Genomic DNA, 17726 nt, shown 5'->3' on the forward strand with positions numbered 1-17726 from the left:
ATTTGTTAATGTAGAACAAGTGATTTTTTTTTCTGCAACACAAATTTGCATCATCGTAAATCTGTCTCCAACTTCCCTTTCCCAGCTCTATGTCTTGCACCTGAGCACTCAGTAACCTTGAAAAGTACAAGGCAGAACAACTTGTGAAACTATGACTCTATCTTAGAATCACACAGGAATGGAAACAGTTTAGTTTTCCTAGTAACTATTTCTTCCAACTATTTTAAGCCAAATCTATTTTGCATATCATCGTTACGAGCGGCCCCAGTTTATAATCCACTATTAAGTCAGTGACACCGAAAGTATTTGGAAAAGATTGTAATTTCATGAAAACAACATCCAATGGCAGCATTAGTTCACAACTTTGTTTTTAAAAAAATTAGTATCACTCTATCCAAGTACATCTTGACGTTCACTATCACTTACCTGACATATCAAGCTCATATACTCGGAGATTGCTCATTTACACACACACACGGATACATAGCTACGTATTCTGACAACTTCCTCACCACTGTTTAAAATGGATAGCTTATCACTCATTAAATGTCACTGATTACAGGCATGTTAAGTTATACTGCTGGGCTCCAAACATTACCATGCTATTCACAGAACCCATCAGAAACTCAGCACAACAAATCATGTAGTTTTCCTTAAAGGGGTCATGTGGACTTGAGGCGTTGACTGTGTTTCTCGCTCTACAGATGCAGTCGTATCTGCTGAGTTTGTCCATTTTTGTTTCAGATTTCCAGCGTCTGCAGTACTTTACATTCACATTACTGCATTGATCCAGTCAGTTATTTTCATGAAGTTACAATATGCAATACGGGCAATAAATAGAAATTTTTATCAATGACTTGTTCTGTAACATTCATCTGTTGCATGTGTGTTTGGAACCAAAATAATAAAAGCTCATTTATAATGGACAAATCCGGTCGTAAATAGGTACATTGGCCTGAAAGATTTCTTGAGCAATTTGACCCCATCTTCAACATTCCTGGTCTGATGTTATTCCTCATCGCCTACACCCACCACCCTCCAAAACTCCTTCATATAAAATCTAAAATACTGATCAGATGAAAATTGCAGTGTCAAACCAATTTGCACCTTCATTTCGTTAGAGGAACTATCTTCCAACTTTGCTTTGTGCTCCAAGTCTTTTTTGCACTTAGTCCAGGAGCAAATTTATTAGAAGGCACGTCCCCGGTATGATGTTTCTTTTGTAACTGCATCCCTTTGCAGCACTGTGGTGCCAGACTGCATATTTAAGTCCACTGGCGGTAAAGTTGGAAGTTGCTTTTTTGTGCCAGGAGATGGTACTGTCTCTTTAGTTTCTGCCTCAGTTTGCCCAGGTACCACAGGAATTTCTTTTACTTGTGGCTGCTCATTGGCTATCAATGGAGCTCTACTTGCCTAACAAAGATGAAACAGTAAGAAAAGTTACTATGGCGGACAAGTTAGAGGAAATCATGCAACAATCTAGATGGATAAGAAACAAAATGACGGTAGCAATCACTACAATCGCCCCAAATTCTTCTTTAACTTAATCTATACGAATGCACATGTTCAACTGTATTATATTCTGCATCCAAATTCTGTGATCCAAGCATTCAAGAGAATAAATAATTTCCATTTTCTTCACATCATGTTGCATTTCTGATCCAAATTAAGTTATATGTAAAATATGAAACAAGGAAAGCTAAAAACATACACAATAGTTGGAACAGCATCCAAAAATATTGCTAGTATCGATGGAGTTGCTGTGCACTTCCAGTAGGAAGTTTTTTCCTCCAATAATTCATGTAACCAGGCTTGGACAAACAACATTTCACATGAATGAGACACTAGAATCAGCTAAGAAGGAACATGAAAGGAAAAAATGTCAGCTCTACCAACGTGTTCCGAGTGACCTGCACCGTTTAATAAAACTGCGAGGCTGACATGGCTGAAAGTTCAACTCGCAACATTCTACATATTGAAAATAATACAAATATTACCCTCATTTGGTAACAGGACATGCAGTGCAACTCACAGGAAAAGCGTGGAGATTAATGAATGGGAGAGATATATATGTTGCAAGAGAAAACCGAGACAACGAACAGGAATTTCAAACAGCCTTAGTATTGAGTTAGTTACCTAAGTGAAGAGATACAAAGTGATGTAAAGAACACAAGATGGTGACTGCATCTATGTAGACTAGAGAAGACGACAAACCAACCAAGAGTGTGAGTAAACTAAAGCAAACCACAAGAGAGAGTGGTCTCAATTTTACCTCAAATGATGAAATCCCACCACCAGGATCAAAAGAGGTATCTTGCAAGGCAGATAGTGGGACTGAAGAGGTATTTTCCCCAGAGTAACCAATTAAGTTTACAGCTTTAGGCACAGATGTGGCTGCTGCAGAGAGAAGATGCTCCAATGGAGGGTGGGGGATAATTTTTTCAATGTGCCAGGGCTAGGTGATCTGAGGGGGTGAACCATCCAATGGTGGGCTTTGGAACAGGGAGTGGCCATTGCCACCACAGAGCTCCTCTCATAACCAAGGACCAGAAAGAAGTCTAGGATACCATTGCAATATATCTGATGGTTTCCCCATGTGACACCATGAAAATACAGACAGGGGAGTAAAGTGATCATGACTGTGCTGGCTACCCACTTCCAGCTGGAAAAATGCCATCATTTTCCCTTTTGGAAATATTCTGTGGTGAGAAAACGTCAGGCTTCCATCCCAATGCCTTCTGCTGGCATTTTACAAGCTATGCTGCCTCATGGCTCATCTCAAAAGGGCTGATAAAATTGCTACAAGTGAGAGAGAAAGACATACAATGAGAGTAAAACCCAGAAGGGAAAAAAATGTTTGAATATTATTATTATTTCCTCAGTTCATTGGTGTTCCATTCTAAAGTATGCAGGACCAGTATTCCAATTTTCCATTTTACGATTTTTTTTAATCCTTCTGGGAAGCCGGAAAGGTGTGTGAAAGATCATAGATGCACGTGTGTTAGATTTTTTTAAACAGCTGGTAGCTCAGAAAGACCAAAGCTGCTAGATTATGATTTTTAAAAACTCAACTGTTTCACATAGTTTATCAGAGAATTGGACTTGTTAGGTCTGGACTACAATGGACTCCCATCTCTGTGTAGTTTAACATCCTCCAGGTGCCTTGCCATTATAATCATCCCCAGATAAAATTTAAAAAACAAATGACTGATGTCCAAAAAGAGGGGGAACTGTAAGTAATAGCATGTCCCGGGCATCTCACCTCATTTAAAATGCACTGACCTTTGCAGACAAATACAACAAGGTCCTGTAAACAACAAATGGGTTGAGTGACAGCTTATCTTTTTTTTTCCAGTGGTGCGGATTGAGAGAATGAGACCTGTGCTTCGTAAGCATCATGAGATATTTAACTCTCAAATCTGAGCTAATGATAGAGCCTCAAGTTATCCAAAGATAGCAATTAATGTCAGAGTAACCTCTTTAGTAAGGGACTGAAATGTTATGTAGCTTGTGCATTCAAGTTACATTCAAGTGAAGCAGCTTAATCATTCTGAACAAATCCTATTGTTTAGGTGAAGAAAATGGGCCACGAGGTTCAACAAGCCCACTCCTGACTAGATCCCACTTTTCCAGCAAATCATCCAAGCGCTTCTTGAACCTGCTCTGCAGTTTTCCGCAGTAGCTTATTCGTAATAAAGAAAACAGTATTTCATAACCTCCATTTTCAGTCCAGGTTTTCCAATTTTTAGGATTTGGCATACAATTAAACTGCAGAAACGTCACATGGGTCTTACCGTAATTTGTGGCACTGTACTTGCAATTCGATTAGCCGAGGCTGAAACACCAGCGTCCTCCTGAATAAGCCCCCTCCTGTCAAGAACACTAAAAAAGAAATGCAGCTGATATTGATTTCTAATTAAATAAAACCTTTTATTCCCTTTCATGGCCTAAACATGGTGAGGTGTGGAATTGTTACAAGACAGAGAAAATTAAAAGAGACACACAAACTAGCATGCACATGGTACGTAATATGGTATTATTGTGATGATATGTTGTCACCTTAATGGTGCCATATTTGCTAATCTTCAACCATCTTTTGTATAATGGAGTACTCATTAAAACAGTAACAAGACAGATAATTGATAATCAAGGTGCTGATCAATGACTGAATGTTGATAAGTACACTTAAAGAATTCCTGCTCTTAGCATTTTGACATCACTTCATTGATCTTCTGAATTTAAAAGCAGCATAAAAAAGTTTTACCTTGGTGGCACTGGCCCACATAGGATCTCGCAACAATTCTTCAGTACACCATCATGGCTGTAAGGGTTATGAATTCCATTCTTTCCTGACCAAGAGCCTTTAATCTGTGAAAGGCAATTTGAAAATTAAAACGAATAAAGTTCCCACAAGTACAAAACACTGAACCTTCTCATCTCTAGCTGCAAGAATTTTAGAAGCAAAGCAACCCATTTGAATGCTGAACCATGTTATGAGCAACACATGGATCATTCTGTGCAATACATTTTACAATTTAAGGTTGTAGGCTCCTACAGGGATCAAATTGAAATGGTAATTACAACGGGACTGCATTCTCCACGTCATACTAAACTCAGCTTCAACAGTGCCACCCATCAAATCAACATTCATTAAGGCCATCCAACTGAAAAGTTAAGACTTGGCTTGTATTTCATAAATCAAGTCTATGTTTGAAAACAGGTTGTAACAGCTTATGTTCTGACAATTATCACATTTCACTTATGCATAAATGTAAAATTACAATTACAATGTTCAACATTCACCAATCTTCTAAAATAATAGGACACAAGCAAACTAACAAGTATTATTGTGAAACAGCATTGCCTCAAAAGGGAAAGAATCAATATGAACAGCACACTTATTAAAATCCATTTAAGAAAGTGTTGACACTTCTACATCAATGAAGCTGTTGCACTCTATTTGAAGCAGTTTTAATATTAATGGTTAAGATGTACTTGTGTAAAAATTCTTCACTTATGTACAATTTTATCTTTTGCAGAGCACCACTGTCTCCCATGGGACCCACAGAAGGAGAATAGGTTAAAAGACTGCTTTGTGTCTTCCAAGAGTTCTTCAGATCCAGAACAATTTAGTTCTGAGCACATTGATGTGGAAGTCACCATTGATACATAAGCAGCTTTCAGAAATGGGAGCATTGCACAGACATTACAAATATGAATAAGCAAAGTGGCAAAAGTATTGTATTTATAATGTAACATAGAGAACATTCTTAATTATATGCTAATTACATCAAGTTGAGATCATAAATGTTACTAGCTGTGTTCAGTAACAACTAATAACCAACCACCTTTGGATGAAAAGAAAGTATACACACATTTTACAAGTTGTCAAATTTTAAGGTAACTTTTTGTGGTTGGTTAATAAAAGTTATCCCCCAAAAAGTCATTCTACCTAGTCCTGTGTCGTGGACATATTACTTACATCTTCATTGGTGGTCTGGTTGAGTGCAATAAGATAGGTGTGGAATCCAGACAGGCCAATCACAGACCATAACGTGAAGAAGCAAATCACTACTTCTAATACCGTAATGGAAGAGTTAAAGAATGTTCAGTGGGAAATACACCTTCAAATAGTTATAACATTCATTTCTTTTTTCACAGCAAGCTCTGAACATTTCAAACTATGAACTGTTACTTAGCTAAACAGTACTAACATAACTAATACACCATTTTGACTGAATAGTCACATCAGCTTTTGATATCAAGTACTTATGAGAGCAATATATAATGTTTACTGTGCACCAACACAAATTATTCCTTTTTAAAGTGCACAGATTATTTTATTTTAAACACTAGAATAGCCAAAACTGCTGAGACGCAGAAGGTCAGACTTCATCAGCACAGGGAAACAAACTATAAACTCAAGTTCAACTATAGGAAATTGGCTGGTATACCAGTACAATACCCAGATGAGCTCCCCACTGCCATTGGGTCTTCAATGTTCATCTGCAGGAAGAGATGATACTTCACTCCTCTCTGATCCTTTGGACACAATTCTACATTTGACAGTGTCTTCGATACTGCACCAAGGCCATAAAGACGTAATATATTTGGATTTCAAAGAAACATTATCAAAAAGTCAATTCATGACTGAAAGTATATGAAATCAGGGGACAAGCAGAATATATAGCAAGCTGGCTACAAACTAGAACTCAGCAGGGGCTACTCAATTGTAAGATGGGGAATAGTGCTGAGCAAGAAACAGTGCTGAAACTGTTGCTCATTTCAATAAATAATTTCAGTTCAGGAATTGAAAGTACCTGGCTTCTAAGTCTAAAACCAGAGAACATAATTTCAGTATAAGGGATAAATCATTTAACATTGAGTTGAGGAGGAATTTCTTCCCTTAAGGGGGTGGTGAATCTTTGAAATTCTCTCCACCAGAGAGCTACCATCCAGACAGCAATCTTTACATGTCTGGAAACTAAGGACATGAAGGAGATAGAGTGGGAAAGTGACCTTGAGGTAGATGATCAGCCATAATCTAATTGAATGATGGAGCAGACTCAGCAAGCTGAATGGCCTCTCTTGTTCCTATGTTCTTGTCCTCCTAAAGAGTCTAAAACAAGATAAATGTAAGTGGAGTTGTCACACACTCCACAATGAAATCCTAGTCTTAAACTTAACAGAGGATGGAAATACTTCAAAAATTAGCAATGGAAGTAAAGGCCAACTATTTATTAGTCAGCCAATTCAAAGAATAAGTTGTGAAAAGTTTGATAGGAGGGATAACTGATATTTCCCTTAAGCAGCAGAATAATAAACCCATTTCAACATGTGTGTTAAGCCATTCATTACTCATTTCATTTGGTCAATTTAAAGTACAATTCAACTAAATACTATGATATAGCTTAAATACTAAACCATCATATCCTTCAATACTGATCTGACTACACTTCATAGGGTTATCGCTTTCAAATCTAATTATATTCTCTCCAACGAACACATCTCACCCTAATGCCACACACTTCCAGGTTGCAAATTTCTCCTTCCTTGAGCAAGGAGGTGTTAGACCCATTGTAATCCCACAAACTATCAGTGGTAACAGACTAAATCAGAGACCACTGATCTAATCCTAGATACTGTTCCACAGTAACCCACTTCTTCACCCATAGTTTGTTTTTAAGATTTAGAAATTGCATTCGAAATTTCAAACAAACGTGCATTCTGGTGGCTTCCGCACAACACAAATCTTCAAAGTCCAATGAGCCACAACATATGCTCGTAATTTCAAAACACTGATGAACGATTTTAATTCTCAAAAGGATATGTTCCTGGTGTGTCCTTAAGGGTGTTTAAAAAGCCATTGTCCACTGATCCTGTTTGAAAAAAAAGGAAAATATTTTGAACAGACAGGCCAGAGGCAGAAAAACGTCTTGTTTAACTTTTTTCTACATTACAAGAGACAGAGTGGGATAGGGGAGGTGGTGAAATTCAGTTAAAATAAAAGTAGGCTACAGGATGGGCACCCTATCGATATTTTTGTTTGACAGATTTATACCACATATGAAAATCTGTGGCATCTGAAAGCACAAGGGCTTAAACAGCAACTTCCTGGATTCTGAAAATAATGTCAATGACAGAAGTCTCGTAGGAGTAGCAGCAAAAAAAACATGGCACCATTTTCAGAATGCAAGCAGCAACACAATTAAGCTCCAAGAAAGTCTGCAGAGGAACAGCACAGCCTTAAAGGCTAGGAAATTTGGTTACAGTTGTCCCAAAGACACAGCTATCAGGTTATCACTAATGGGTAAGGAAAGGTGGTTGTGTTAATCTTCTGGTGTAAATTGCATTGCAGTGAGCATTTGATCTGCATTTTTATGTAATTGCTTTAATAATAGCCACATGTATACTTTTTGACTGAACTTTTTTTGGAAGATATGATAAAATCTCTCATTTTCATGAAAACAGGTGTGAATATAAGTATGTTTTTATGGCTTATTTTGCTAAAAAAACTGCCATGGGTAAAATAATTATTTGGGTAAGAAAAGCCAGCAGTCTGCATAAATGGTCCATTCGTGATCACTTTCATTTTTGTGAAATATTTAATAGTTGTAAACTCTAAAGTAAAAGTTGCCTTCTTGAAATTGCTTTATTTTATGAATAGCAAAGTAATTACAAATTGAAGGAAAATATCTTAAAAGATCAGCAACTTTCACACTGTACAACCAGCAATATTTTTTCCTGTCTAAACAGAGGTCTCAAAATGTCAAAAGAACAAAGAATATTGGCCCATTTGGTAATAATGGTGGCGTAATCAGCGCTCACCATTATTATGGAGTGAATTGGGCAATGTCTGGCATCTATAAATAAGAGCAAAATACGAAGGATGCTGGAGATCTGAAATGAAAAAGCGCTGGAAAAGCTCAGCTGGCCTGGCAGCATCTGTGAAGACAGGGCAACAGAGTTAACGTTTTGATAACGCTTTGAAGATCTCTTGATGCTGCTGGAGGTCAGTGCAACAAATGGCATCACTTCTTTCCAGTGCTGTCCCCCACCATGAATGGTTTCAGCAGCTACTTCAGTATCTTACCATGTTCTGCCAGAGGGGAGGGGGAAAATCAATGGAGCCAAGTCACTCCAAAACCAGGTTGATGAGTAAATAAGCTCTGCACCAATCACTGGCAAGTGCTTCATTATTTATGTTTAGAATTTACGAGTAAATGTAAAAGTTACTTCATTTAGGAATGGTCAATATTTCATTTCCCACCCCCACTGCCATGAGAAAAACAGTTTAGACATTAATTTGCTTAAAGTCACACTTAAGAATGGAGTTAAAGTGAGGAATCCCTGTAGCAGACACACGATTCTGCACCACATCACTGAGTGGTAAGGACAACAGCCTGGCAGAGTTTGGTGTTAGCTTACAGTTTCATGCCATGAAATTTCCAGTCCCAACTATGGAGTCAGCTATGGCCAGAGCTTGGTTTTTGGATGCATGCATGTATGTTTATATTCATCAATAGTGGCATCCCTGGAGAGCTCAATGTCAAGGTATGAGAATTTTTCCACAAACTTGAGACTGGTGCTATCAACAATCATGTCTGGTGCTTCATTATATGTATGGCACAGGCCAAACACAATCTTGGTCTTGGAGATATTGATTTGTAGGCCCAAGTTTTTGACAGCGACTGAGGATGTTTGCCTTGGTCTGAATGTCCTCGCTGTTGTAGACAACTGGGACAGAGTTATCTGCATTCTTGCCAATTAATGTCTTGATTGAATTGGAAGACAATCTGAAGAAATTGTTGATGCCTGCAGACATGTCTGTGAGCCTCCCCCTTGACCTGCAATAACAAGGCAGGCACTCAGTGTTTGTAAGTGCACATGTCTCCACAGTGACCACCAGTGGCAATGTAAAGAAATATTTGAGATGCTCTGGACCATTTCCTGTGGTCAATTCCAAAATTATCCTTATGGGTAATTTCAATGCCAGAGTTGGACATGACCGCATCACATTGGCAGGCATCCTCAGTCAACATGCAGTTGGAAAGGAAAAATCAAATGGAACTCTCCTCCATTGTGTGCCAAGCATGATCTTGCTTTAACCAAAACCAAGTTTCCCCTAGAAGGAAAATAAATCCCCATTTTAAGCACTTGTATATCCTTATGTATTTGTCAGGCAAAAAAAAGGTGACAAAGGCAACTAGTGCCATGCAAGGAGTTGACTGCAGAGCAGATCACCACCTGATCCCACCAAGCTGAGGCTAAAGATGCAACCAAAACATCAAAGCAACTTGCCAGGCACAGTCAAGCCTAGGTATCAAACTCAAGAAGCCTAACGCCTTAAATCTTACAAGTTGACACATAAGTGATAGTTCAATATAGCACCACAAGACTGAAACAATTCAAGCTGTTTGTTATTCAGAGGATGAGAATGACACTATGTTTCTCAGTCTTGGCTGCTCTGGGAATGAAGAACTGCTGCAATTCTTGTTGCGATGGTGTTTTGCATGCCACATTAGATTGGCAATTCCATAGCATTGACCTAATAAAATGACAGAACAACAATATGCTGAAGTGAGGAGGAACATGTAAATAGTAGTATTTCCATATTGTTGTTCTTATCCTTCTTGGTGATGGAGGATGCAGACTGGAACATGCTGAAGGGTAACTGTCAAGAATGGTTGCATTTTCCCAGTCCGGAATGATCATTCTTGCCACTTGCACGCCAGCTTATGTACCTACCAATTCCAGCTCCTGTTGTAGGCTGGCACTGGCCATAATATTAAATGATCATGCTGTTTGGGAGTGAAGAAAAGCAGGAAAATTCCCAGATGTCAATTGTAACATTCCTCCCTAAACGAGCAGCATAAAGAATGGATTGACTGCTGTTTCTCAATAGCATCTAGTCCATTTTAGTCAATGCTAACAGTCATGACATTTCAGAAATTTCTAAAACGGACAAGTACTTTTAAACTTCAAGAAAAGAATCTTAAAGTTACATGCAAGTGAAATACTTTTACAAAACTGATTTCTCAAGTATAAAATGCCACTGTTGCAGCTGCTGAAACAAGGGTGTTGTTTATGAATGAACCACACATTCGACGCATGCAGCAAAAACATGGACTGTTTTGGAAATGTGGCAGCTCAAGTGTTTTTTCAACAGATACAGCCCAAGTTCATTAAGCCAGGATGCCCTCTAGTCAGGGAATAGTAAGAAATGGCATATCAACAGGCTAAAAAGGGGAGGACTGACAAAAGGAGAGGTGCCAGTATTATTGACAACTGACTTGTGAATTGCTCAACAGCAAGTCAGACAGATAGGTTGCTCACATACATAAAAGGTAATATACTGCAGATGCTGGAAATCCAAAATAACAACAAGTAGCAAATCAATATGTCAGGCAACATCCTTGAAGAGACAGAAACAGACTTATGATCTCATGCTAATGAGCTCTGGTGAAAGGTCATCAACCCGAAGCACTAACTGTCCCTCTCTCCACAGATGTTGGCATCCCTGAATATTCCCAGCATTTTCTGTTTACTTCAGGTTTCGCATGTTGAGCACAAGAGAAAAGAGATAGATGCAGAAGAATCAGTAAGAAGTCTCATAACACCCAGCCGTCCCATTGTATCAGGCAATGGAACCCTGTGTGAGAACCTCTCTGGCTATGTCTAGGGCATCCTGAAACTCATCGTACAAAGAATTCCCAGCTTGTCATGACACTACGGACTTCTTACAGAAACTCAGCACCCATGGAGCAGTTGAACCAGTAACACTCCTCACCACAATGGATGTCTCGGCACTGTACACCAGCATCCCCCACAACAGCCTTGCTGCAACTGCCTCGGTACTCAACGCCAACAACTGCCAGTCTCCAGATGCAACACTACAACTCATCTGCTTCATCCTAGACCACATCTTCACCTTCAACAACTAGCTCTTCATCCAGACACATGGAACAGCCATGGGGACCAAATTCGCACCTCAGTACATTAGCATCTTCATGCACAGGTTCAAACAAGATCTCTTCACCACACAGGATTTTCAACCAATGCTATACACTAGATACATTGATGACATTTTCTTCCTTTGGATTCATGGCGAACAATCACTGAAATAACAACATGATGGCAGAGTTCCATCCCACCACCAAACTCACCATGGACTACTCTCCAGAATCAGTTTCATTCTTGGACACACACATCTTCATCAAGCACAGTCACCTCAGCACCTCACTGTACCACAAGCCCACAGATAACCACAAGCCCACAGATAACCACAAGCCCACAGATAACCACAAGCCCACAGATAACCACAAGCCCACAGATAACCACAAGCCCACAGATAACCACAAGCCCACAGATAACCACAAGCCCACAGATAACCACAAGCCCACAGATAACCACAAGCCCACAGATAACCTCATAATGCTCCACTTCTCCAGCTTCCACCCTAAACACATTAAAGAAGCCATCCCCTATGGACAAGCCCTCAGTGTACACAGAATCTGCTCAGATGAAGTGGAACACAACAGACACTGAAAGATGCCCTCGTAAGAACAGGGTATGGCGCTCGACTCATTGACAGACGCGCCACAGCAAAAAACCACACGACGGAAGACAAACACGGGATGTGGTGAACAGAGTACCCTTCGTCATCTAGTAATTCCTCGGAGAAGCTACAACATCTTCAGAGCCTGCAACATGTCATCGATGAAGACAAAAATCTCACCAAAGCCATCCCCATAGCCCCACTACTTGCCTTCAAAACAACCGTGCAACCTCAAACAGATCATTGTTCACAGCAAGCTACCCAGCCTCCAGGAGAACATTAACCATGACACCACACAAACCTGCCACAGCAACCTCTGCAAGATGTGCCGGATCATCGACGCAGATGCCATCATCTCACGTGAGAACACCATCCACCAGATACACGGTGCGTACTCTTGCAATTTGGCCAACACTGCAGGAAAGGATGTCCCAAGGCATGGTACGTTGGTGAGACCATACAGACACTAATGACAATGGACAAACAGACACCACTCGACAATCACCAGGCAGGAGTGTTTCCTTCCTATCGGGGAACACTTCAGCAGTCAACGGCATTCAACCTCTCATCTTCGGTAAGCGTTCTACAAGGCCTACAAGATATATGACAACGCAGAATCGACAAGCAGAAACTGCTGGCCAAGTTCCGCACACAAGGACAACCTCAAATCGGGATCTTGAGTTCATGTTACACTACCTATAAGCCCTATGGATGGCAAAATCTAACTGTCCTGCTTGGGACAACTCACACCTCTTGAACCTGTGCTTAACCCTCTCTCCACTCACATTGTCGGCACGTGTAAAGGCTGATTCCCCATTAAGACTTGCATTCCAACCATTGTCTTATAACGGAGTCTGTATTTATGTGCCCTGTTTGTGAACCCAACCTCCACTCACCTGAAGAGGCAGCGCTCTGAAAGTTTGTGCTACCAAATAAACCTGTTGGACTTTAACCTGGCATTGACAGATCTTTCACTGTGCCTACCCCAGTCCAACGCCAGCATCCTCACATGCGAAAGAATCAGTTTGGCCTTGAACAGTGACAGATGTGAGTCTAGGTCTGGAGTGTAGCACTCATGTTGGCCAGCTTTTGTGTAGAAATGGTCCACAGAAATGCCAAAAACAGGTCAATCACAAAAGGATCAGAGCATGTGTTTTACTATTTTGCATAAAATGTGAGGTTTATTCCTCTGCATGCAAAAGAAAGCACTTCCACTGGCCTCAAAATTTTAAAACTGTTCTTGGTTTTATTTCATCTGTTTGACCACTTTAACGCAGTAAGTCGTCTCATGAGGCGCTGCACTTGCAGCGCTTCAAAAACTAGTGGCTTTTGCTACCAAATAAACATGTTGGACTTTAACCTGTGTTGAGAGACTTCTTATTGTGTTTACCCCAGTCCAACGCTGGCATCTCCACATCACGGTCACCATTTTAATGACAGAGAGCACACTGGAAAAGGACTGGCTGAAAATCAACTCATCACATCTCAACCCATTGAAACAAGGATTATTTCAACATGTTATTCCATTGACAGTCAAGGATAGCCTTCATCTTGCCCCAAAGGCTCAGTTTTGGGATTCCTACATTTTACAAGTTTGAACAGGTTGCACTGTCTCAATGCCACCCTTATGTGAACTGGACGTGCATCCAGGAAAGAAAAATACTACAGGAAATGGACGGCAAAACAAATCTACACATGCATATAAATGAGGTGTTCTGTTATCCTACCAAGGTTAAATAGTGTGCAAAAGATTTATTGACTGAATTGAACTTGTCAATTGAGAGGGAAGAGAGAAAATTGTGAGGGAGAGAAAAAAAAAGACCAGCATTTGTGCGTCATAAAATATCTTCCCACTCCTGGGACAAAAATTTTCCTTCTCCAATGCCTGAAAGTCAACACGAGTGCATGCTGAACAATTTTTAGTGGACATAGGTGCAAAGCAGTCTGGCTTTTCACAATGAATTAGTGATCTTCCTCAGGCTGCAGATTTGAAGTGTGGGAAGTGGAAATATTTCACATCAATGCTGACACATTGCTGGGGTAGAAAATAATCTGGCAGTCCCAATAGGAAAAATTTCCAATCTCCAGCGCAAACACTACAAATGGAAAGCAGAAAATTAAAATCTTTTTAAAAATTTGAATCAATGTACTGCCCGACTCCCTGACAATGAGATCAAAAGTGGAAGAGTAACGTTTAAATAGACCCGATTGCTTAAAATAACCAATTCAGATGTCCTAAAAACACCCTGATTGTAAATGATTTTGTATAATAACATTACAAGGTAATTAATTTCTATGGGTTACTTACTCAGTGCCACATGTACAATATCAAAAGCAAAGATGTAGACAGTGAGGAATGACAATGATATGGTGAAGAGATAAAAGAAACGGTAATTCCTCTTTCCAACACAATTTCCAACCCAAGGACAGTGGTGATCAAAACGTTCTGGGGGAGGAAAAAAAACACTGGCAATTAGAAAAGTTTTTTTTACATTCCCACGACTTTCCAGTCTAATTCAATTTATATGCTTCTCTTTTTCCAACCGCAAAGCAAAAAATGTTTGGTAGATACAAAAACAAAAGTAAGTTCCAGTCACACCACATGTAAAACATTGTTACATCTGCCTTGCAAAATGAGTAAGTGTCAGTTTACCAGAAATTTCAAGACATGATCTGCAGGGACATTTTACTTTTGGAGAGACTTTGCTTTTGCTCACATGTCCCAACAAGTTTCAGCACCTTGAGAAGGGGGTTGGGGCAAGAAATTTCTAAAGGTGTCATTTGCCTTTTATGTTAGCAATGTGCGAAACAGAATGATATAGATCAGGTTATAACAGCATGGCAGAGTCAGAATATATCACAGCAAACATGCATTGTGCTGACCTGAAACCGTCTTTTCAACTGAAATAAAGAACAGAACTACATTTCAATCAGTTATTGAATTTGAAAGACATCACCATTCAAATTAATTAATCCAACACTAAACTACTGTACAAACTAACACCTTAAATTTTGATAGGAAGCTTTGCTTTTAATGTGGCTTGTGCAGGATTCATTAACTATTTAACAACATTCAAAATTGAGAGAAAAAAATAAGCATCCACTGTATGCAATTGCCCACTGATGCAGAAAACATTAGGAATTTCACCGCTTGAAAGTACTGGGCCTAAAAGGCAACTACTGCAGCAACATTGCTCGGGTCATTTCATTCACTGTAAATCAAGGATCACAGAATCAATGTTTGCAGCACAGAAAGGGAACAATAGGCCCATCAGGTCCATGCCAACTCTCTGCAAGAGAAATTCACCTAGCTCCACCCCCACCATTTCCCCAAAGTCCTGATATCCTTCAATTATCCAATTCCCTTTTGAAAGCCTCAATTGATTTGCCTCGACCACTCTCAGGTGAGGTGTTCCAGACCCGAATCACAATTCCTTGTATCACCTTTGCATCTTTCTCCTATCACCTTAAATCAGTGTCCTCTGGTTCTGGATAATTCCTTCAATGGGGATAGTTTTTTCCCCATTTATCCAATCCAAATTGCTAACCATTCTAAAACCACTGTCAAATCTCCACTCAATCTCTCCTCCTCTGAGGGAGCCTCAGCTTCTCCAACCTCCACAAAACTTCAGTCCCTCATACTCAAACTACCTGCAATGCCTCTATAGTCTTAACATCCTTTCTAATGTGTGATGCCCAGAACTAGACAATATTTCAGTTGATGCCAAACTAGTGTCCGGTATACGATCACTTTATTTTTGTACTCTGTGCCCCAATAATAATGCCCAGAAAGGCAAATGCTTTATAATTGCTTTCTGAACAGGCCCCCCCATCTTCAATGATCTGTACCCCTTCAGGTCACTCTACTCCTGCACCCCCTTAGGAATTTACTCTTCAGAAGTTCTGAAAGGTGCCAGTAGCCCTTTGATCAATAAGTAACACCCCTCTTCAGCTTGCGTTTAGCATATTTCCTCAATGTTCTTCCTGATGAGGGAACAGCTTTACTTGTTGCATTAGAAATTGGAATATGAAAGCTTATTTCATCTTTCTGTATCATTAGTAATCAATACATTTTGTTGCTTAAAATATTTTAAATGACTTCTTTTGAATAGGTTACTATTTTATCATTTGCATCAGTCTTTTTCTGGGCTTGGCATAATGTTTTAGCTTCACTAACAAAACCTTCACAACAGGATTCACAATCACTTTGTTCTATGACAAATGAAGAGTGTAGCTTTCAGTTTTCAAGGCCATTGCTTAAACCATAAATGCTTTTATGTTGTTTCACAAATCTTATAGGTAAATGTTAACTTGCATTGGCAATCAGCTGTTTTGTTCACAATTCAGCCATCAAAAATAATTGCTGCAATTTACCAGATAAATTTCGTGATGGAATTCTTGTCTCCGGGAAGTAATGCATTCAATTATCCATTGTAAAATCTTCAACTACCCTCCACTTACTGTTCACAGTTAGTTACTGCTTAAGTCAGGCTACAATACGCAAGGAACAGTGATAGATTTGGGTACTTTTATTCAGTTAAAGGTGCTTTTGTTTGGGTGTGTATAATCCATTATAGTTCTACAAATAAGGAGCAAAGTTTTATTCAAACCAAAAAACACATGCCAAAGTAATGACACCATAGCACCTGTACTGATAGCAAAGAAATGCACAGTGAACTTGATGACTTCCTGCACTATGGTGAAACCTTCAGATGGCAAAACTGCAAAACCATTACACCTGAAGGTTGACAAATCTCCAAGACCAGGATGGCCTGCGCCCTGGGATCTTAAAGAAAAAGGTTGCAAAGATAGTAGATTTAGTTATATTCTTTCAAAATTCCTTTGATTCTGGAAGGATCCCAGTGGATTTATTCAAGAAAGGAGGGAGGCAGGAAACAGAAAAAACAGGGTAGTTAGGTAAACTAACATCATTGGAAAATTGCTAAAATCCATTACTAAGGAGACCATAGCATAATACTTAGAAAATTATTATAATGGGTTTGTGAAAAAGAAATTAGTTTTAATTAAATTTATTTAATTTTTTGAAGTAGTACCAACCAGAGTGGATGAAGGGGAACCTAAGGCAGCACGGTGACACAGTGGTTAGCATTGCTGCCTCACAGTGCCAGGGACCTGGGTTTGATTCCCAGCTTGGTCCCTGTCATGCTCTCCCCATGTCTGCATGGGTTTCCTCCAGGTTCTTCCCCAAGTCTGAAATATATGCTGGTTAGTAGCATTAGCCATGCTAAATTCTTCCTTAGTGTACCCGAATACGCGCTGGAGTGTGGCAACTAGCAGATTTTCATGGTAGCATCATTGCAGTATTAATTTAAGCCTACTTGTGACTAATCAGTAAGTTTTACTTTAGATTTGATGTGCTTGGATTTCCAGATCAAATGCCATGTCAAAAATGACATGGTGTATGGGCAGAAAGCAGAGTAAATTGGGTCTTTTTTTGTGTTGATAGACTGTAAAGTGGAGTGCCACTGGGGTAAATGCTGGATCTTCAATTATTTACAATCAGCATCAATGATTTGGATGAAGAGACCAAATATACGATAGTTAAAGTTGATGATGACACCAAGATGGGTAGGAAAGCAAGTTGTTAAGAGGAAGTAAAGAACCTACAAAGGGATATAGACAGGTTAAGTGAGTGGACAAAATTTAG

General features: G+C 39.5%; 1 protein-coding gene across 1 annotated transcript in view; it reads right to left on the reverse strand.

Annotated features, from left to right (window-relative positions):
* Positions 1-303: 303 nt before the first annotated feature.
* Positions 304-17726, reverse strand: part of zdhhc9 (zDHHC palmitoyltransferase 9) — a 92642-nt gene continuing 75219 nt past the window's right edge. Inside the window, exons 4-9 of the mRNA XM_080187593.1 lie at positions 14367-14504; positions 7331-7379; positions 5483-5585; positions 4265-4368; positions 3795-3882; positions 304-1413 (exon numbers count right to left, since the gene is read on the reverse strand). Of these exons, the coding sequence (XP_080043719.1) occupies positions 1189-1413; positions 3795-3882; positions 4265-4368; positions 5483-5585; positions 7331-7379; positions 14367-14504 (707 nt within the window). The 3' untranslated portion in view covers positions 304-1188. The remainder of the gene's footprint in view (positions 1414-3794; positions 3883-4264; positions 4369-5482; positions 5586-7330; positions 7380-14366; positions 14505-17726) is intronic.

Source organism: Carcharhinus amblyrhynchos, chromosome 4 (assembly GCF_965287045.1).
Source record: "Carcharhinus amblyrhynchos chromosome 4, sCarAmb.v2.hapA, whole genome shotgun sequence".
NCBI lineage: Eukaryota > Metazoa > Chordata > Chondrichthyes > Carcharhiniformes > Carcharhinidae > Carcharhinus > Carcharhinus amblyrhynchos.